Source organism: Ipomoea triloba, chromosome 12 (assembly GCF_003576645.1).
Source record: "Ipomoea triloba cultivar NCNSP0323 chromosome 12, ASM357664v1".
Taxonomy (NCBI): Eukaryota; Viridiplantae; Streptophyta; class Magnoliopsida; order Solanales; family Convolvulaceae; genus Ipomoea; species Ipomoea triloba.
Genome location: NC_044927.1, coordinates 11,572,927 through 11,595,368, shown reverse-complemented (window position 1 = coordinate 11,595,368; position 22,442 = coordinate 11,572,927). Strand labels below are relative to the sequence as shown.

Here is a 22,442-nt window from a genome sequence, read left to right as displayed (position 1 = left end):
ATCCATGCCCAAATTCCGTAAGGAGAATTTCAACTTGAATCGAAGAGAGTCTGTGTCAAGTATTCAATTTAGCTTAATCATACTTTATCTGTAGAAGTTTCTTTGTAAATTCAACAAACTTCTTATAACAGTAATGGCTCCTTTATATATATCATCTGAGATCAGATTCTTGATAACTGAACAACCGTTCTGCACTTCCTTCTGAACTAATCTAGTGCTAGTTCTTTTCAAAAAAAAATCTAGTGCTAGTTCAAGTTTATGTCTTCAAGTCTTCGAGTCATCTGAACTTTGTTATGAACTATACAATTATTTTGTACAGACTCGATCTAAACTTAATACAACGAGACTTAATCAACCGATGTTACTGATCTATCTTTTTAACTAGAAGTAAAATAGCTAATTTTGTCATGAAACCTTAACAACATGGGAGTTCAAATCTCGCAAGTATTCTTTTAATAAAACCTTTTTATTAACAATCTCACCCTATGTTAAGTTTAATGGCAATGTAGTATTTCTACTTGAACAAAAGCTTCTAAACCTGAAAGATAGTTCAATCAATTTGACCATCAAAAAGAAATTTCATTTAACAACTGCAAACAGACCCCAACTATTACAAAAAGCATTAACAGATCAAGACTAATTATTACAGCTGCCTATTCTCAAAGATAAAGTCTTCACTAGCAGCTAGCAGCTTAAAAAAAATATCTTGAGGGTCTGAGGGTCTTCATTAAATGTAGTAACCAGCAGTTCAGCAGCAACAAGTAACCAATAGCAGCAAACAATAACAAGTAACATGGTTAGAAGGTTTGTTCTACTCCCCCTATTGCCATTAACTTGTGAATCTGTAGACACAAGATTTCTAAGGAGGGCGAAAGTAGAAAATGCAAACCCAAGTTTTAAATCAGAACTGTTCTGATTTAGAGGACTGAGCACCTTAACTATTCTCAGTAGCATTAACAGATGATTCAACAGCAGCTTGACTTGTGTGACCATCACCTGAGGACAACTAATTTGAAGAGCAATGGGATGGCAGAACTCCTTTTATTCACAATGAAAGCATCAAAGCATAAAGTCTAAAATGAAGCAACTAACTAAAACAAAAGCAACAAAAAAAACATGAAAAATATGATAAGAGATGATTCTTAGCATGGCCAAACCTTTGAGACACTTAAAAATTGGATGAAAAAGAGCACAATGCACAACACCTTGTCAAACCTTGTCCACGTGGGCTCTACGCGTGGGAGAGCCACGTGGACCAGTACTGGAATTATTCCACGTGGCCTCCACGCGTGGGAGGGCCACGTGGATCAACACTGGAAAGGTTCCACGTGGTCTCCACGCGTGGAAGCCACATGGAATAGCAGTGCTGATCACTTTCTTCGTCTCCCAGCTTTTGCCTTCCACTTTTGGTCAATTTTAGCTCAAATTCTTCATGGCTTAGCACCAAAATCACCTACAATGTTAGCTCAAAAGATAACAAAGCAAGAACTAACAACAAGCTAACAAAACACAAAAGAAACAATGAAAAATATGCATAGGATAGACTTGAAGTGCCTCCCAAGAGCGCCACGTTTAACGTCTTTGGCTAGACGCGGTAGGTGCTATCCTTCGAAGCATACCGATTTCGGGACCTTACCAAGCGTCCCATGTACCTTTGTTTCAAGGTATGCCCGAAGATATCTGACAACCTTGAATTCAACCAAAAGAAAAGGAAGAATAATGTTCATGATTAAACCAAACCTAGCATTGCACACCACCCTCAATCTCTCAAGGATGGTTTGAACTTCCCTTCTCTTTTCATCCTTATCTCTTCCACCCTAAAAGATCTTTTCATTTTTAGCACTCTCTTTATACCATATCTCCTCACTCCCCTTTTCAATTTCAAATTTAGAAAAAGTTTCCCCACTCAACTCTCTCCATTATGTCAAAGTGACAATCTCTCCGTTTTCCACTATCTCTTCCTCACACTCCTTCTCCTCATCTCCCCACTCAATTTAACTAGAAAAATCACCCTCATCCTCACATGAGTAAAATGAAGCATCATCCCCCTCACTCATCAACCCATTGCTAAACAAGTCTAAGGATTCATCCTCCCAAAAATTAAAGAAAACATATTCATCATCAAACAAAAGAGAATCCTCACAACCCTCACAAGTATTCATCAAATTATCATCACAAAATTCTATGGAATCATCCTCCCAAAAATTGAAGCAAGCATAATAAAAAATATTAGAAAAATCATTGCAAAGGGAGTCATCCTCACAAGGACCACAATTATCATCATCAAAGGAATCAACACTCTCACACTCATTAATAGAATCATCATCAACAAAGCCTATGGAATCATCCTCCCGAAAATAAAAACAAGTATTATCACAAACATAAATATCATCATTGCAATTCAAAGGGGAGTCATTCGCACAAGTGTCAAGAGTGTTTTCAACGAAAGATTGAGCACAAGAATTTTCAAGACTATTAGCACAAGACGGATCAAGAATGTTACCACATGTCGGCTCTTCATCTTCCCACACTACTTCAATGTCCTCATCATCACTTTCCATCTCTACATTCTTTTGATAATCCAATTCGGAAATTGGAACTTCTTCAAGCACCGGGGCGTCACACTCCACTACCTCTTCAACACTCACCTCTTCCCTATCATTTTGTTCTTCCTCAACCTCATGTACAACCCTTGGATTGGCTTCCGAAATTGGGAGGTCATCTTCAAGTGGGTTGTTAACCCGTGATGAACTTTTCTTCATGAGTTCCTCCATCATAGATAGCAGTTTCGTTTCAATTTCTTCCAATGGAAGCTCTTCCTCTCGGAGGGTGACAAATTATTCTTTCAATTCACTCTTAATTTTTGCCCTTAAATTGGTCGTGTCCTCCTTGGCCATCTTTGTGAATGCCTCCATCTTCTCCTTTAAGATCTCAATCTCGTCCTTGGCCGGTGGGAAGTAATCACAAGGGGTCTTTCACAAGGATTTGAGGTAGTATAATAGAGAGTGTGGGGTAGTGTTTCATAGAAGTGTGTAGCATTATTTCCTTCATTACATTGTGATGCAGGTGGGTAGTAGGTGGTTGGGTAAGAGGTGGGGTATGAATATGGCTCGTGAGTATAGGTTGGGTCGATCTTTTTCATCATTTGGATAAGCTTTTTATCAGCACTTTTGAATAAAGCTTTAAAGCTCAATGAGTCCTCTTGAAGAATGAGGTTGAGGAAGAACAAAATGATAGGGAAGATGTGAGTGTTGAAGAGGTAGGTCATCTACAAGTGGGTAGTTAACCCGTGATGAACTTTTCTTCATGAGTTCCTCCATCATAGATAGCAGTTTCGTTTCAATTTCTTCCAATGGAAGCTCTTCCTCTCGGAGGGTGACAAATTATTCTTTCAATTCACTTTTAATTTTTGCCCTTAAATTGGTCGTGTCCTCCTTGGCCATCTTTGTGAATGCCTCTATCTTCTCCTTTAAGATCTCAATCTCGTCCTTGGCCGGTGGGAGGTAATCACAAGGGGTCTTTCACAAGGATTTGAGGTAGTATAATAGAGAGTGTGAGGTAGTGTTTCATAGAAGTGTGTAGCATTATTTCCTTCATTACATTGTGATGCAGGTGGGTAGTAGGTGGTTGGGTAAGAGGTGGGGTATGAATATGGCTCGTGAGTATAGGTTGGGTCGATCTTTTTCATCATTTGGATAAGCTTTTTATCAGCACATTTGAATAAAGCTTTAAAGCTCAATGAGTCCTCTTGAAGAATGAGGTTGAGGGAGAACAAAATGATAGGGAAGAGGTGAGTGTTGAAGAGGTAGGTCATCTTCAAGTGGGTAGTTAACCCGTGATGAACTTTTCTTCATGAGTTCCTCCATCATAGATAGCAGTTTCGTTTCAATTTCTTCCAATGGAAGCTCTTCCTCTCGGAGGGTGACAAATTATTCTTTCAATTCACTCTTAATTTTTGCCCTTAAATTGGTCGTGTCCTCCTTGGCCATCTTTGTGAATGCCTCTATCTTCTCCTTTAAGATCTCAATCTCGTCCTTGGCCGGTGGGAGGTAATCACAAGGGGTCTTTCACAAGGATTTGAGGTAGTATAATAGAGAGTGTGAGGTAGTGTTTCATAGAAGTGTGTAGCATTATTTCCTTCATTACATTGTGATGCAGGTGGGTAGTAGGTGGTTGGGTAAGAGGTGGGGTATGAATATGGCTCGTGAGTATAGGTTGGGTCGATCTTTTTCATCATTTGGATAAGCTTTTTATCAGCACTTTTGAATAAAGCTTTAAAGCTCAATGAGTCCTCCTGAAGAATGAGGTTGAGGAAGAACAAAATGATAGGGAAGAGGTGAGTGTTGAAGAGGTAGGTCATCTTCAAGTGGGTAGTTAACCCGTGATGAACTTTTCTTCATGAGTTCCTCTATCATAGATAGTAGTTTCATTTCAATTTCTTCCAATGGAAGCTCTTCCTCTCGGAGGGTGACAAATTATTCTTTCAATTCACTCTCATTTTTTGCCCTTAAATTGGTCGTGTCCTCCTTGGCCATCTTTGTGAATGCCTCTATCTTTTCCTTTAAGATCTCAATCTCGTCCTTGGCCGGTGGGAGGTAATCACAAGGGGTCTTTCACAAGGATTTGAGGTAGTATAATAGAGAGTGTGAGGTAGTGTTTCATAGAAGTGTGTAGCATTATTTCCTTCATTACATTGTGATGCAGGTGGGTAGTAGGTGGTTGGGTAAGAGGGGGGGTATGAATATGGCTCGTGAGTATAGGTTGGGTCGATCTTTTTCATCATTTGGATAAGCTTTTTATCAGCACTTTTGAATAAAGCTTTAAAGCTCAATGAGTCCTCTTGAAGAATGACGTTGAGGAAGAAAAAAATGATAGGGAAGAGGTGAGTGTTGAAGAGGTAGGTCATCTTCAAGTGGGTAGTTAACCCGTGATGAACTTTTCTTCATGAGTTCCTCCATCATAGATAGCAGTTTCGTTTCAATTTCTTCCAATGGAAGCTCTTCCTCTCGGAGGGTGACAAATTATTCTTTCAATTCACTCTTAATTTTTGCCCTTAAATTGGTCGTGTCCTCCTTGGCCATCTTTGTGAATGCCTCTATCTTCTCCTTTAAGATCTCAATCTCGTCCTTGGCCGGTGGGAGGTAATCACAAGGGGTCTTTCACAAGGATTTGAGGTAGTATAATAGAGAGTGTGAGGTAGTGTTTCATAGAAGTGTGTAGCATTATTTCCTTCATTACATTGTGATGCAGGTGGGTAGTAGGTGGTTGGGTAAGAGGTGGGGTATGAATATGGCTCGTGAGTATAGGTTGGGTCGATCTTTTTCATCATTTGGATAAGCTTTTTATCAGCACTTTTGAATAAAGCTTTAAAGCTCAATGAGTCCTCTTGAAGAATGAGGTTGAGGAAGAACAAAATGATAGGGAAGAGGTGAGTGTTGAAGAGGTAGGTCATCTTCAAGTGGGTAGTTAACCCGTGATGAACTTTTCTTCATGAGTTCCTCCATCATAGATAGCAGTTTCGTTTCAATTTCTTCCAATGGAAGCTCTTCCTCTCGGAGGGTGACAAATTATTCTTTCAATTCACTCTTAATTTTTGCCCTTAAATTGGTCGTGTCCTCCTTGGCCATCTTTGTGAATGCCTCTATCTTCTCCTTTAAGATCTCAATCTCGTCCTTGGCCGGTGGGAGGTAATCACAAGGGGTCTTTCACAAGGATTTGAGGTAGTATAATAGAGAGTGTGAGGTAGTGTTTCATAGAAGTGTGTAGCATTATTTCCTTCATTACATTGTGATGCAGGTGGGTAGTAGGTGGTTGGGTAAGAGGTGGGGTATGAATATGGCTCGTGAGTATAGGTTGGGTCGATCTTTTTCATCATTTGGATAAGCTTTTTATCAGCACTTTTGAATAAAGCTTTAAAGCTCAATGAGTCCTCTTGAAGAATGAGGTTGAGGAAGAACAAAATGATAGGGAAGAGGTGAGTGTTGAAGAGGTAGGTCATCTTCAAGTGGGTAGTTAACCCGTGATGAACTTTTCTTCATGAGTTCCTCCATCATAGATAGCAGTTTCGTTTCAATTTCTTCCAATGGAAGCTCTTCCTCTCGGAGGGTGACAAATTATTCTTTCAATTCACTCTTAATTTTTGCCCTTAAATTGGTCGTGTCCTCCTTGGCCATCTTTGTGAATGCCTCTATCTTCTCCTTTAAGATCTCAATCTCGTCCTTGGCCGGTGGGAGGTAATCACAAGGGGTCTTTCACAAGGATTTGAGGTAGTATAATAGAGAGTGTGAGGTAGTGTTTCATAGAAGTGTGTAGCATTATTTCCTTCATTACATTGTGATGCAGGTGGGTACTAGGTGGTTGGGTAAGAGGTGGGGTATGAATATGGCTCGTGAGTATAGGTTGGGTCGATCTTTTTCATCATTTGGATAAGCTTTTTATCAGCACTTTTGAATAAAGCTTTAAAGCTCAATGAGTCCTCTTGAAGAATGAGGTTGAGGAAGAACAAAATGATAGGGAAGAGGTGAGTGTTGAAGAGGTAGGTCATCTTCAAGTGGGTAGTTAACCCGTGATGAACTTTTCTTCATGAGTTCCTCCATCATAGATAGCAGTTTCGTTTCAATTTCTTCCAATGGAAGCTCTTCCTCTCGGAGGGTGACAAATTATTCTTTCAATTCACTCTTAATTTTTGCCCTTAAATTGGTCGTGTCCTCCTTGGCCATCTTTGTGAATGCCTCTATCTTCTCCTTTAAGATCTCAATCTCGTCCTTGGCCGGTGGGAGGTAATCACAAGGGGTCTTTCACAAGGATTTGAGGTAGTATAATAGAGAGTGTGAGGTAGTGTTTCATAGAAGTGTGTAGCATTATTTCCTTCATTACATTGTGATGCAGGTGGGTACTAGGTGGTTGGGTAAGAGGTGGGGTATGAATATGGCTCGTGAGTATAGGTTGGGTCGATCTTTTTCATCATTTGGATAAGCTTTTTATCAGCACTTTTGAATAAAGCTTTAAAGCTCAATGAGTCCTCTTGAAGAATGAGGTTGAGGAAGAACAAAATGATAGGGAAGAGGTGAGTGTTGAAGAGGTAGGTCATCTTCAAGTGGGTAGTTAACCCGTGATGAACTTTTCTTCATGAGTTCCTCCATCATAGATAGCAGTTTCGTTTCAATTTCTTCCAATGGAAGCTCTTCCTCTCGGAGGGTGACAAATTATTCTTTCAATTCACTCTTAATTTTTGCCCTTAAATTGGTCGTGTCCTCCTTGGCCATCTTTGTGAATGCCTCTATCTTCTCCTTTAAGATCTCAATCTCGTCCTTGGCCGGTGGGAGGTAATCACAAGGGGTCTTTCACAAGGATTTGAGGTAGTATAATAGAGAGTGTGAGGTAGTGTTTCATAGAAGTGTGTAGCATTATTTCCTTCATTACATTGTGATGCAGGTGGGTAGTAGGTGGTTGGGTAAGAGGTGGGGTATGAATATGGCTCGTGAGTATAGGTTGGGTCGATCTTTTTCATCATTTGGATAAGCTTTTTATCAGCACTTTTGAATAAAGCTTTAAAGCTCAATGAGTCCTCTTGAAGAATGAGGTTGAGGAAGAACAAAATGATAGGGAAGTGGTGAGTGTTGAAGAGGTAGGTCTTTTTCAAGTGGATAGTTAACCCGTGATGAACTTTTCTTCATGAGTTCCTCCATCATAGATAGCAGTTTCGTTTCAATTTCTTCCAATGGAAGCTCTTCCTCTCGGAGGGTGACAAATTATTCTTTCAATTCACTCTTAATTTTTGCCCTTAAATTGGTCGTGTCCTCCTTGGCCATCTTTGTGAATGTCTCTATCTTCTCCTTTAAGATCTCAATCTCGTCCTTGGCCGGTGGGAGGTAATCACAAAGGGTCTTTCACAAGGATTTGAGGTAGTATAATAGAGAGTGTGAGGTAGTGTTTCATAGAAGTGTGTAGCATTATTTCCTTCATTACATTGTGATGCAGGTGGGTACTAGGTGGTTGGGTAAGAGGTGGGGTATGAATATGGCTCGTGAGTATAGGTTGGGTCGATCTTTTTCATCATTTGGATAAGCTTTTTATCAGCACTTTTGAATAAAGCTTTAAAGCTCAATGAGTCCTCTTGAAGAATGAGGTTGAGGAAGAACAAAATGATAGGGAAGAGGTGAGTGTTGAAGAGGTAGGTCATCTTCAAGTGGGTAGTTAACCCGTGATGAACTTTTCTTCATGAGTTCCTCCATCATAGATAGCAGTTTCGTTTCAATTTCTTCCAATGGAAGCTCTTCCTCTCGGAGGGTGACAAATTGTTCTTTCAATTCACTCTTAATTTTTGCCCTTAAATTGGTCGTGTCCTCCTTGGCCATCGTTGTGAATGCCTCTATCTTCTCCTTTAAGATCTCAATCTCGTCCTTGGCCGGTGGGAGGTAATCACAAGGGGTCTTTCACAAGGATTTGAGGTAGTATAATAGAGAGTGTGAGGTAGTGTTTCATAGAAGTGTGTAGCATTATTTCCTTCATTACATTGTGATGCAGGTGGGTAGTAGGTGGTTGGGTAAGAGGTGGGGTATGAATATGGCTCGGGAGGATAGGTTGGGGCGATCTTTTTCATCCTTTGGATAAGCTTTTTATCAGCACTTTTGAATAAAGCTTTAAAGCTCAATGAGTCCTCTTGAAGAATGAGGTTGAGGAAGAACAAAATGATAGGGAAGTGGTGAGTGTTGAAGAGGTAGGTCATTTTCAAGTGGATAGTTAACCCGTGATGAACTTTTCTTCATGAGTTCCTCCATCATAGATAGCAGTTTCGTTTCAATTTCTTCCAATGGAAGCTCTTCCTCTCGGAGGGTGACAAATTATTCTTTCAATTCACTCTTAATTTTTGCCCTTAAATTGGTCGTGTCCTCCTTGGCCATCTTTGTGAATGCCTCTATCTTCTCCTTTAAGATCTCAATCTCGTCCTTGGCCGGTGGGAGGTAATCACAAGGGGTCTTTCACAAGGATTTGAGGTAGTATAATAGAGAGTGTGAGGTAGTGTTTCATAGAAGTGTGTAGCATTATTTCCTTCATTACATTGTGATGCAGGTGGGTACTAGGTGGTTGGGTAAGAGGTGGGGTATGAATATGGCTCGTGAGTATAGGTTGGGTCGATCTTTTTCATCCTTTGGATAAGCTTTTTATCAGCACTTTTGAATAAAGCTTTAAAGCTCAATGAGTCCTCTTAAAGAATGAGGTTGAGGAAGAACAAAATGATAGGGAAGTGGTGAGTGTTGAAGAGGTAGGTCTTTTTCAAGTGGATAGTTAACCCGTGATGAACTTTTCTTCATGAGTTCCTCCATCATAGATAGCAGTTTCGTTTCAATTTCTTCCAATGGAAGCTCATCCTCTCGGAGGGTGACATATTTTTCTTTCAGTTCACTCTTAATTTTTGCCCTTAAATTGGTCGTGTCCTCCTTGGCCATCTTTGTGAATGCCTCTATCTTCTCCTTTAAGATCTCAATGTCGTCCTTGGCCGGTGGGAGGAAATCACAAAGGGTCTTTCACAAGGATTTGAGGTAGTATAATAAAGAGTGTGAGGTAGTGTTTCATAGAAGTGTGTAGCATTATTTCCTTCATTACATTGTGATGGAGGTAGGTACTAGGTGGTTGGGTAAGAGGTGGGGTATGAATATGGCTCGTGAGTATAGGTTGGGTCGATCTTTTTCATCATTTGGATAATCTTTTTATCAGCACTTTTGAATAAAGCTTTAAAGATCAATGAGTCCTCTTGAAGAATGACGTTGAGGAAGAAAAAAATGATAGGGAAGAGGTGAGTGTTGAAGAGGTAGGTCATCTTCAAGTGGGTAGTTAACCCGTGATGAACTTTTCTTCATGAGTTCCTCCATCATAGATAGCAGTTTCGTTTCAATTTCTTCCAATGGAAGCTCTTCCTCTCGGAGGGTGACAAATTATTCTTTCAATTCACTCTTAATTTTTGCCCTTAAATTGGTCGTGTCCTCCTTGGCCATCTTTGTGAATGCCTCTATCTTCTCCTTTAAGATCTCAATCTCGTCCTTGGCCGGTGGGAGGTAATCACAAGGGGTCTTTCACAAGGATTTGAGGTAGTATAATAGAGAGTGTGAGGTAGTGTTTCATAGAAGTGTGTAGCATTATTTCCTTCATTACATTGTGATGCAGGTGGGTAGTAGGTGGTTGGGTAAGAGGTGGGGTATGAATATGGCTCGTGAGTATAGGTTGGGTCGATCTTTTTCATCATTTGGATAAGCTTTTTATCAGCACTTTTGAATAAAGCTTTAAAGCTCAATGAGTCCTCTTGAAGAATGAGGTTGAGGAAGAACAAAATGATAGGGGAGAGGTGAGTGTTGAAGAGGCAGGTCATCTTCAAGTGGGTAGTTAACCCGTGATGAACTCTTCTTCTTGAGTTCCTCCATCATGGATAGTAGTTTCGTTTTAATTTCTTCCAATGGAAGCTCTTCCTCTCGGAGGGTGACAAATTATTCTTTCAATTCACTCTTAATTTTTGCCCTTAAATTGGTCGTGTCCTCCTTGGCCATCTTTGTGAATGCCTCTATCTTCTCCTTTAAGATCTCAATGTCGTCCTTGGCCGGTGGGAGGTAATCACAAGGGGTCTTTCACAAGGATTTGAGGTAGTATAATAAAGAGTGTGAGGTAGTGTTTCATAGAAGTGTGTAGCATTATTTCCTTCATTACATTGTGATGCAGGTGGGTAGTAGGTGGTTGGGTAAGAGGTGGGGTATGAATATGGCTCGTGAGTATAGGTTGGGTCGATCTTTTTCATCATTTGGATAAGCTTTTTATCAGCACTTTCGAATAAAGCTTTAAACCTCAATGAGTCCTCTTGAAGAATGAGGTTGAGGAAGAACAAAATGATAGGGAAGAGGTGAGTGTTGAAGAGGTAGGTCATCTTCAAGTGGGTAGTTAACCCGTGATGAACTTTTCTTCATGAGTTCCTCCATCATAGATAGCAGTTTCGTTTCAATTTCTTCCAATGGAAGCTCTTCCTCTCGGAGGGTGACAAATTGTTCTTTCAATTCACTCTTAATTTTTGCCCTTAAATTGGTCGTGTCCTCCTTGGCCATCGTTGTGAATGCCTCTATCTTCTTATTTAAGATCTCAATCTCGTCCTTTGCAGGTGGGAGGTAATCACAAGGGGTCTTTCACAAGGATTTGAGGTAGTATAATAGACAGTGTGAGGTAGTGTTTCATAGAAGTGTGTAGCATTATTTCCTTCATTACATTGTGATGCCGGTGGGTACTAGGTGGTTGGGTAAGAGGTGGGGTATGAATATGGGTCGTGAGTATAGGTTGGGTCGATCTTTTTCATCATTTGGATAAGCTTTTTCTCAGCACTTTTGAATAAAGCTTTAAAGATCAATGAGTCCTCTTGAAGAATGACGTTGAGGAAGAAAAAAATGATAGGGAAGAGGTGAGTGTTGAAGAGGTAGGTCATCTTCAAGTGGGTAGTTAACCCGTGATGAACTTTTCTTCATGAGTTCCTCCATCATAGATAGCAGTTTCGTTTCAATTTCTTCCAATGGAAGCTCTTCCTCTCGGAGGGTGAAAAATTATTTTCTTTCAATTCACTCTTAATTTTTGCCATTAAATTGGTCGTGTCCTCCTTGGCCATCTTTGTGAATGCCTCTATCTTCTCTTTTAAGATCTCAATCTCGTCCTTGGCCGGTGGGAGTTATCACAAAGAGTCTTTCACAAGGATTTGAGGTAGTATAATAGAGAGTGTGAGGTAGTGTTTCATAGAAGTGTGTAGCATTATTTCCTTCATTACATTGTGATGCAGGTGGATACTAGGTGGTTGGGTAAGAGGTGGGGTAAGAATATGGCTCGTGAGTATAGGTTGGGTCGATCTTTTTCATCATTTGGATAAGCTTTTTATCAGCACTTTTGAATAAAGCTTTAAAGCTCAATGAGTCCTCTTGAAGAATGAGGTTGAGGAAGAACAAAATGATAGGGAAGAGGTGAGTGTTGAAGAGGCAGGTCATCTTCAAGTGGGTAGTTAACCCGTGATGAACTCTTCTTCTTGAGTTCCTCCATCATGGATAGTAGTTTCGTTTTAATTTCTTCCAATGGAAGCTCTTCCTCTCGGAGGGTGACAAATTATTCTTTCAATTCACTCTTAATTTTTGCCCTTAAATTGGCCGTGTCCTCCTTGGCCATCTTTGTGAATGCCTCTATCTTCTCCTTTAAGATCTCAATCTCGTCCTTGGCCGGTGGGAGGTAATCAAAAGGGGTCTTTCACAAGGATTTGAGGTAGTATAATAGAGAGTGTGAGGTAGTGTTTCATAGAAGTGTGTAGCATTATTTCCTTCATTACATTGTGATGCAGGTGGGTACTAGGTGGTTGGGTAAGAGGTGGGGTATGAATATGGCTCGTGAGGATAGGGTGGGGCGATCTTTTTCATCATTTGGATAAGCTTTTTATCAGCACTTTTGAATAAAGCTTTAAAGCTCAATGAGTCCTCTTGAAGAATGAGGTTGAGGAAGAACAAAATGATAGGGAAGAGGTGAGTGTTGAAGAGGTAGGTCATCTTCAAGTGGGTAGTTAACCCGTGATGAACTTTTCTTCATGAGTTCCTCCATCATAGATAGCAGTTTCGTTTCAATTTCTTCCAATGGAAGCTCTTCCTCTCGGAGGGTGACAAATTGTTCTTTCAATTCACTCTTAATTTTTACCCTTAAATTGGTCGTGTCCTCCTTGGCCATCTTTGTGAATGTCTCTATCTTCTCCTTTAAGATCTCAATCTCGTCCTTGGCCGGTGGGGTGTAATCACAAGGGGTCTTTCACAAGGATTTGAGGTAGTGTAATCGAGAGTGTGAGGTAGTGTTTCATAGAAGTGTGTAGCATTATTTCCTTCATTACATTGTGATGCAGGTGGGTACTAGGTGGTTGGGTAAGAGGTGGGGTATGAATATGGCTCGTGAGTATAGGTTGGGTCGATCTTTTTCATCATTTGGATAAGCTTTTTATCAGCACTTTTGAATAAAGCTTTAAAGCTCAATGAGTCCTCTTGAAGAATGAGGTGGAGGAAGAACAAAATGATAGGGAAGAGGTGAGTGTTGAAGAGGCAGGTCATCTTCAAGTGGGTAGTTAACCCGTGATGAACTCTTCTTCATGAGTTCCTCCATCATAGATAGCAGTTTCGTTTTAATTTCTTCCATTGGAAGCTCTTCCTCTCGGAGGGTGACAAATTATTCTTTCAATTCACTCTTAATTTTTGCCCTTAAATTGGTCGTGTCCTCCTTGGCCATCTTTGTGAATGCCTCTATCTTCTCCTTTAAGATCTCAATCTCGTCCTTGGCCGGTGGGAGGTAATCACAAGGGGTCTTTCACAAGGATTTGAGATAGTATAATAGAGAGTGTGAGGTAGTGTTTTATAGAAGTGTGTAGCATTATTTCCTTCATTACATTGTGATGCAGGTGGGTACTAGGTGGTTGGGTAAGAGGTGGGGTATGAATATGGCTCGTGAGTATAGGTTGGGTCGATCTTTTTCATCATTTGGATAAGCTTTTTATCAGTACTTTTGAATAAAGCTTTAAAGCTCAATGAGTCCTCTTGAAGAATGAGGTTGAGGAAGAACAAAATGATAGGGAAGAGGTGAGTGTTGAAGAGGTAGGTCATCTTGAAGTGGGTAGTTAACCCGTGATGAACTTTTCTTCAGGAGTTCCTCCATCATAGATAGCAGTTTCGTTTTAATTTCTTCCATTGGAAGCTCTTCCTCTCGGAGGGGGACAAATTATTCTTTCAATTCACTCTTAATTTTTGCCCTTAAATTGGTCGTGTCCTCCTTGGCCATCTTTGTGAATGCCTCTATCTTCTCCTTTAAGATCTCAATCTCGTCCTTGGCTGGTGGGAGGTAATCACAAGGGGTCTTTCACAAGGATTTGAGGTAGTGTAATAGAGAGTGTGAGGTAGTGTTTCATAGAAGTGTGTAGCATTATTTCCTTCATTACATTGTGATGCAGGTGGGTAGTAGGTGGTTGGGTTAGAGGTGGGGTATGAATATGGCTCGTGAGTATAGGTTGGGTTGATCTTTTTCATCATTTGGATAAGCTTTTTATCAGCACTTTTGAATAAAGCTTTAAAGCTCAATGAGTCCTCTTGAAGAATGAGGTTGAGGAAGAACAAAATGATAGGGAAGAGGTGAGTGTTGAAGAGGCAGGTCATCTTCAAGTGGGTAGTTAACCCGTGATGAACTCTTCTTCATGAGTTCCTCCATCATAGATAGCAGTTTCGTTTTAATTTCTTCCAATGGAAGCTCTTCCTCCCGGAGGGTGACAAATTATTCTTTCAATTCACTCTTAATTTTTGCCCTTAAATTGGTCGTGTCCTCCTTGGCCATCTTTGTGAATGCCTCTATCTTCTCCTTTAAGATCTCAATCTCATCCTTGGCCGGTGGGGTGTAATCACAAGGGGGCTTTCACAAGGATTTGAGGTAGTATAATAGAGAGTGTGAGGTAGTGTTTCATAGAAGTGTGTAGCATTATTTCCTTCATTACATTGTGATGCAGGTGGGTAGTAGGTGGTTGGGTAAGAGGTGGGGTATGAATATGGCTCGTGAGTATAGGTTGGGTCGATCTTTTTCATCATTTGGATAAGCTTTTTATCAGCACTTTTGAATAAAGCTTTAAAGCTCAATGAGTCCTTTTGAAGAATGAGGTTGAGGAAGAACAAAATGATAGGGAAGTGGTGAGTGTTGAAGAGGTAGGTCATCTTCAGGTGGGTAGTTAACCGGTGATGAACTTTTCTTCATGAGTTCCTCCACCATAGATAGCAGTTTCGTTTCAATTTCTTCCAATGGAAACTCTTTCTCTCGGAGGGTGACAAATTATTTTTTCAATTCACTCTTAATTTTTGCCCTTAAATTGGTCGTGTCCTCCTTGGCCATCTTTGTGAATGCCTCTATCTTCTCCTTTAAGATCTCAATCTCGTCCTTGGCCGGTGGGAGGTAATCACAAGAGGTCTTTCACAAGGATTTGAGGTAGTATAATAGAGAGTGTGAGGTAGTGTTTCATAGAAGTGTGTAGCATTATTTCCTTCTTTACATTGTGATGCAGGTGGGTAGTAGGTGGTTGGGTAAGAGGTGGGGTATGAATATGGCTCGTGAGTATAGGTTGGTCGATCTTTTTCATCATTTGGATAAGCTTTTTATCATCACTTTTGAATAAAGCTTTAAAGCTCAATGAGTCCTCTTGAAGAATGAGGTTGAGGAAGAACAAAATGATAGGGAAGAGGTGAGTGTTGAAGAGGTAGGTCATCTTCAAGTGGATAGTTAACCCGTGATGAACTTTTCTTCATGAGTTCCTCCACCATAGATAGCAGTTTCGTTTCAATTTCTTCCAATGGAAGCTCTTCCTCTCGAAGGGTGACAAATTATTCTTTCAATTCACTCTTAATTTTTGCCCTTAAATTGGTCGTGTCCTCCTTGGCCATCTTTGTGAATGCCTCTATCTTCTCCTTTAAGATCTCAATCTCGTCCTTGGCAGGTGGGAGGTAATCACAAGGGGTCTTTCACAAGGATTTGAGGTAGTATAATAGAGAGTGTGAGGTAGTGTTTCTTAGAAGTGTGTAGCATTATTTCCTTCATTACAGTGTGATGCAGGTGGCTACTAGGTGGGTGGGGAAGAGGTGGGGTATGAATATGGCTCGGGAGTATAGGTTGGGTCGATCTTTTTCCTCATTTGGATAAGCTTTTTATCAGCACTTTTGAATAAAGCTTTAAACCTCAATGAGTCCTCTTGAAGAATGAGGTTGAGGAAGAACAAAATGATAGGGAAGAGGTGAGTGTTGAAGAGGTAGGTCATATTCAAGTGGATAGTTAACCCGTGATGAACTTTTCTTCATGAGTTTCTCCATCATAGATAGCAGTTTCGTTTCAATTTCTTCCAATGGAAGCTCTTCCTCTCGGAGGGTGACAAATTATTCTTTCAATTCACTCTTAATTTTTGCCCTTAAATTGGTCGTGTCCTCCTTGGCCATCTTTGTGAATGCTTCTATCTTCTCCTTTAAGATCTCAATCTCGTCCTTGGCCGGTGGGAGGTAATCACAAGGGGTCTTTCACAAGGATTTGAGGTAGTATAATAAAGAGTGTGAGGTAGTGTTTCATAGAAGTGTGTAGCATTATTTCCTTCATTACATTGTGATGCAGGTGGGTACTAGGTGGTTGGGTAAGAGGTGGGGTATGAATATGGCTCGTGGGTATAGGGTGGGGCGATCTTTTTCATCATTTGGATAAGCTTTTTATCAGCACTTTTGAATAAAGCTTTAAAGCTCAATGAGTCCTCTTGAAGAATGAGGTTGAGGAAGAACAAAATGATAGGGAAGAGGTGAGTGTTGAAGTGGTAGGTCATCTTCAAGTGGATAGTTAACCCGTGATGAACTTTTCTTCATGAGTTCCTCCATCATAGATAGCAGTTTCGTTTCAATTTCTTCTAATGGAAGCTCTTCCTCTCGGAGGGTGACAAATTATTCTTTCAATTCACTCTTAATTTTTGCCCTTAAATTGGTCGTGTCCTCCTTGGCCATCTTTGTGAATGCCTCTATCTTCTCCTTTAAGATCTCAATCTCGTCCTTGGCCGGTGGGGTGTAATCACAAGGGGGCTTTCACAAGGATTTGAGGTAGTATAATAGAGAGTGTGAGGTAGTGTTTCATAGAAGTGTGTAGCATTATTTCCTTCATTACATTGTGATGCAGGTGGGTAGTAGGTGGTTGGGTAAGAGGTGGGGTATGAATATGGCTCGTGAGTATAGGTTGGGTCGATCTTTTTCATCATTTGGATAAGCTTTTTATCAGCACTTTTGAATAAAGCTTTAAAGCTCAATGAGTCCTCTTGAAGAATTGAGGTTGAGGAATAACAAAATGATAGGGAAGAGGTGAGTGTTGAAGAGGTAGGTCAACAAAATGATAGGGAAGAGGTGAGTGTTGAAGAGGTAGGTCATCAAAATGATAGGGAAGAGGTGAGTGTTGAAGAGGTAGGTCATCTTCAAGTTAGGGAAGAGGTGAGTGTTGAAGAGGTAGGTCATCTTCAAGTGGGTAGTTAACCCGTGATGAACTTTTCTTCATGAGTTCCTCCATCATAGATAGCAATTTCGTTTCAATTTCTTCTAATGGAAGCTCGTCCTCTCGGAGGGTGACAAATTATTCTTTCAATTCACTCTTAATTTTTGCCCTTAAATTGGTCGTGTCCTCCTTGGCCATCTTTGTGAATGCCTCTATCTTCTCCTTTAAGATCTCAATCTCGTCCTTGGCCGGTGGGAGGTAATCACAAGGGGTCTTTCACAAGGATTTGAGGTAGTATAATAGAGAGTGTGAGGTAGTGTTTCATAGAAGTGTGTAGCATTATTTCCTTCATTACATTGTGATGCAGGTGGGTACTAGGTGGTTGGGTAAGAGGTGGGGTATGAATATGGCTCGTGAGTATAGGTTGGGTCGATCTTTTTCATCATTTGGATAAGCTTTTTATCAGCACTTTTGAATAAAGCTTTAAAGCTCAATGAGTCCTCTTGAAGAATGAGGTTGAGGAAGAACAAAATGATAGGGAAGAGGTGAGTGTTGAAGAGGTAGGTCATCTTCAAGTGGGTAGTTAACCCGTGATGAACTTTTCTTCATGAGTTCCTCCATCATAGATAGCAGTTTCGTTTCAATTTCTTCCAATGGAAGCTCTTCCTCTCGGAGGGTGACAAATTATTCTTTCAATTCACTCTTAATTTTTGCCCTTAAATTGGTCGTGTCCTCCTTGGCCATCTTTGTGAATGTCTCTATCTTCTCCTTTAAGATCTCAGACTCGTCCTTGGCCGGTGTGGTGTAATCACAAAGGGTCTTTCACAAGGATTTGACGTAGTATAATAGAGAGTGTGAGGTAGTGTTTCTTAGAAGTGTGTAGCATTATTTCCTTCATTACATTGTGATGCAGGTGGGTAGTAGGTGGTTGGGTAAGAGGTGGGGTATGAATATGGCTCGTGAGTATAGCTTGGGTCGATCTTTTTCATCATTTGGATAAGCTTTTTATCAGTACTTTTGAATAAAGCTTTAAAGCTCAATGAGTCCTCTTGAAGAATGAGGTTGAGGAAGAACAAAATGATAGGGAAGAGGTGAGTGTTGAAGAGGTAGGTCATCTTCAAGTGGGTAGTTAACCCGTGATGAACTTTTCTTCATGAGTTCCTCCATCATAGATAGCAGTTTCGTTTCAATTTCTTCCAATGGAAGCTCTTCCTCTCGGAGGGTGACAAATTATTCTTTCAATTCACTCTTAATTTTTGCCCTTAAATTGGCCGTGTCCTCCTTAGCCATCTTTGTGAATGCCTCTATCTTCTCCTTTAAGATCTCAATCTCGTCCTTGGCCGGTGGGAGGTAATCACAAGGGGTCTTTCACAAGGATTTGAGGTAGTATAATAAAGAGTGTGAGGTAGTGTTTCATAGAAGTGTGTAGCATTATTTCCTTCATTACATTGTGATGCAGGTGGGTACTAGGTGGTTGGGTAAGAGGTGGGGTATGAATATGGCTCGTGAGTATAGGTTGGGTCGATCTTTTTCATCATTTGGATAAGCTTTTTATCAGCACTTTTGAATAAAGCTTTAAACCTCAATGAGTCCTCTTGAAGAATGAGGTTGAGGAAGAACAAAATGATAGGGAAGAGGTGAGTGTTGAAGAGGTAGGTCATCTTCAAGTGGGTAGTTAACCCGTGATGAACTTTTCTTCATGAGTTCCTCCATCATAGATAGCAGTTTCGTTTCAATTTCTTCCAATGGAAGCTCTTCCTCTCGGAGGGTGACAAATTATTCTTTCAATTCACTCTTAATTTTTGCCCTTAAATTGGTCGTGTCCTCCTTGGCCATCTTTGTGAATGCCTCTATCTTCTCCTTTAAGATCTCAATCTCGTCCTTGGCCGGTGGGGTGTAATCACAAGGGGTCTTTCACAAGGATTTGAGGTAGTATAATAGAGAGTGTGAGGTAGTGTTTCATAGAAGTGTGTAGCATTATTTCCTTCATTACATTGTGATGCAGGTGGGTACTAGGTGGTTGGGTAAGAGGTGGGGTATGAATATGGCTCGTGAGTATAGGTTGGGTCGATCTTTTTCATCATTTGGATAAGCTTTTTATCAGCACTTTTGAATAAAGCTTTAAAGCTCAATGAGTCCTCTTGAAGAATGAGGTTGAGGAAGAACAAAATGATAGGGAAGAGGTGAGTGTTGAAGAGGTAGGTCATCTTCAAGTGGGTAGTTAACCCGTGATGAACTTTTCTTCATGAGTTCCTCCATCATAGATAGCAGTTTCGTTTCAATTTCTTCCAATGGAAGCTCTTCCTCTCGGAGGGTGACAAATTATTCTTTCAATTCACTCTTAATTTTTGCCCTTAAATTGGTCGTGTCCTCCTTGGCCATCTTTGTGAATGCCTCTATCTTCTCCTTTAAGATCTCAATCTCGTCCTTGGCCGGTGGGGTGTAATCACAAGGGGTCTTTCACAAGGATTTGAGGTAGTATAATAGAGAGTGTGAGGTAGTGTTTCATAGAAGTGTGTAGCATTATTTCCTTCATTACATTGTGATGCAGGTGGGTAGTAGGTGGTTGGGTAAGAGGTGGGGTATGAATATGGCTCGTGAGTATAGGTTGGGTCAATCTTTTTCATCATTTGGATAAGCTTTTTATCAGCACTTTTGAATAAAGCTTTAAAGCTCAATGAGTTCTCTTGAAGAATGAGGTTGAGGAAAAACAAAATGATAGGGAAGAGGTGAGTGTTGAAGAGGTAGGTCATCTTGAAGTGGGTAGTTAACCCGTGATGAACTTTTCTGCATGAGTTCCTCCATCATAGATAGCAGTTTCGTTTCAATTTCTTCCAATGGAAGCTCTTCCTCTCGAAGGGTGACAAATTATTCTTTCAATTCACTCTTAATTTTTGCCCTTAAATTGGCCGTGTCCTCCTTAGCCATCTTTGTGAATGCCTCTATCTTCTCCTTTAAGATCTCAATCTCGTCCTTGGCAGGTGCGAGGTAATCACAAGGGGTCTTTCACAAGGATTTGAGGTAGTATAATAGAGAGTGTGAGGTAGTGTTTCTTAGAAGTGTGTAGCATTATTTCCTTCATTACATTGTGATGCAGGTGGGTACTAGGTGGTTGGGTAAGAGGTGGGGTATGAATATGGCTCGTGAGTATAGGTTGGGTCGATCTTTTTCATCATTTGGATAAGCTTTTTATCAGCACTTTCAAATAAAACTTTAAAGCTCAATGAGTCCTCTTGAAGAATGAGAGATTTTGACAGGAGTTCTTCTTGACAAGGTGGAGGTGGGTGTGCATATAGTGGTGGATGATGGCTATGCATATAAGAGGTGGAATAATGGTATGGTTTATGGGTGTGGTTTACATATGAAGATGGATAAGGATATGGAGATGCTGAGTAGTGGTATGGTGGTGGAGGGTAAACATAGGTAGAATGGGGTTAGTAGGGATATGGTTGGGGTGGAAAATCTCTCTAAGATTGTCCTCCATGGTGCGGATAACCATGGGAATTCATATAGGCACTCATTGGCAAACTTACAATTGATTTTCAACAAAAATTCTCTGCACAAAGCTTAGCCAACAACAATTCTTTGAAACTAAAATTAGTTGCAAGTGAGCCTCAAAATATTCAAAGACAATTGTGCTCACTTCTTCAATTAAGCAACAAAAATAAGAAAAGAAAACAATCAAAAAGAAAGCAATTCAATAACTCTTAACAAACAACTTCCAAAATGTCAAACACAATTAAAAAACCGTTTGCCATCCCCGGCAACGCCACCATTTTGATGTTGTAGTTTATGGTGAGGTGGAATGTGAGTAAAACGGAGAAGAAGTTCCCCGAGTGTCGTGTTCTCAAGGATGGCAAATTGGAATCAAATTATGCATTGGCATTTAGGAGGTTAAGAGATAATAGTTACAAGAAGCACTTGAAAGCAAGAGAATCATAGAATAAGAGATAGGCAATTGCAAAACGAAGGAAAACAACTAAGGAAAGGCAAGGAGATAGATGTCCTATCTAGGCCTCGTGTTTGATCCTACTATGGGGATACTAGGCAACGTGACTCGGGCTCAATCAAGGGAGCACACGACACCATCACCAAGTGGCATCACACTCAGACTCCCAAGTCCTCATTTAGTTGGGGCATTTTGTCGAACACATGGTCTACCACTCCTCCCGGGCCTCATCCTTCCGGATCAAGGGCGGGGATGTGGTTGATTCGAACTCATGTGGATCCTCTATCGTGCAATCACACACTTCCCCTAACTTTGCTACCTATTAAGGCCTTAAATAAGCACAAACCAATATGAACCTCAACCACACATGACACAAGAACCCTAATCAACATTTCTTAAAATCAATTGGATGAATTGTAACAAATCAAACACAAGAACTAGATTTTAGCATCCACTCCACAATCTAAACTAGCACTTCATTGTAGGAATCGAAAAAAAAAAATCCCAAAACCTAATTGCATTCAAGGAATGTAAATTGCAAACAATTGAAATAGAAAACTAGATTAGGAATGAAATTTACCTACTAGAAATGAAATACAACTTCAATGTCTTTGATCTTCAGTTTTGGATCAATAGTAAAACCTAAATCTAACTCTAAATTGGTAGAAAAACTAATCTAAAAATGGGAGGAAATGAATATGGAAATGTTGGCTTCATCCCTCAGCCAAAAACAACCTTTAAATACTTTTCAAATGATTAATTATTATCGTAATATTTATATTAATATTGAGAAAATTTTATTTATATTAAAAAAAATAAAATGATAATTAAAGAATTTTTAGTTATAGATAATGTACAAAGTTATAAAGATGATTGTTGCAAAATTATTAAAAATAAAAAGTTAATTTATTATCTTTACACTATAGATGGTATTAAAATTTTATTTATATTAAAAAAATAAAATGATAATTAAATAATTTTTAGTTATACATAATGTACAAAGTTATAAAGATGATTGTTGCAAAATTATTAAAAATAAAAAGTTAATTTATTATCTTTACACTATAGATGGTATTTTTTTTGAGTACTATTGACTCGGTTACAATGTAGTATCTGTTCATAACTACTTTTTCAACCTACTGAAGCACAAAGAGTCAACAGTTACCTCCACTGAGGCTCGAACTCACTCCCATCATTCATGTGGGAATATTAACTGGGACACCGGGTGCCACTAGACCACAAGGTCATTGGCCACTATAGATGGTATTTATATATTGCATTATAATATTTATTTTTTTAGTCATTAAGGTTAAAATGTACGGAGTATTAAATAGTAATTGAGTTATAATGGTGCAAGGTAATTATGTTTAACAAAAATACATGCAGTACCGTGAATTTTGTCTAATAACAACACAATGTACAACATTTGAAGTAATCTATATCTTTATTAGCACAGAAAAAACATACAAAA

General features: G+C 39.8%; 1 protein-coding gene across 1 annotated transcript; it reads left to right on the top strand.

The window, feature by feature from the left end:
• The first annotated feature begins 3,060 nt into the window (after positions 1-3,060).
• On the top strand, positions 3,061-20,449 carry LOC115999369 (probable inactive protein kinase DDB_G0270444). Its single transcript, XM_031239222.1, has 42 exons — positions 3,061-3,066; positions 3,209-3,259; positions 3,755-3,805; positions 4,301-4,351; positions 4,847-4,897; positions 5,393-5,443; positions 5,939-5,989; positions 6,485-6,535; positions 7,031-7,081; positions 7,577-7,627; positions 7,843-7,871; positions 7,981-7,999; positions 8,123-8,173; positions 8,669-8,719; positions 9,215-9,265; positions 9,761-9,811; positions 10,307-10,372; positions 10,853-10,903; positions 11,399-11,449; positions 11,946-12,011; positions 12,350-12,406; positions 12,492-12,542; positions 13,038-13,103; positions 13,304-13,332; positions 13,442-13,460; positions 13,584-13,634; positions 14,130-14,195; positions 14,676-14,741; positions 15,221-15,271; positions 15,767-15,817; positions 16,033-16,061; positions 16,171-16,189; positions 16,313-16,363; positions 16,717-16,772; positions 16,889-17,036; positions 17,532-17,582; positions 18,078-18,128; positions 18,624-18,674; positions 19,170-19,220; positions 19,716-19,766; positions 20,120-20,138; positions 20,280-20,449. The coding sequence occupies exons 1-42, from the start codon at positions 3,061-3,063 to the stop codon at positions 20,447-20,449; spliced, it is 2,205 nt and encodes a 734-aa protein (XP_031095082.1).
• The last annotated feature ends 1,993 nt before the right edge of the window (positions 20,450-22,442 follow it).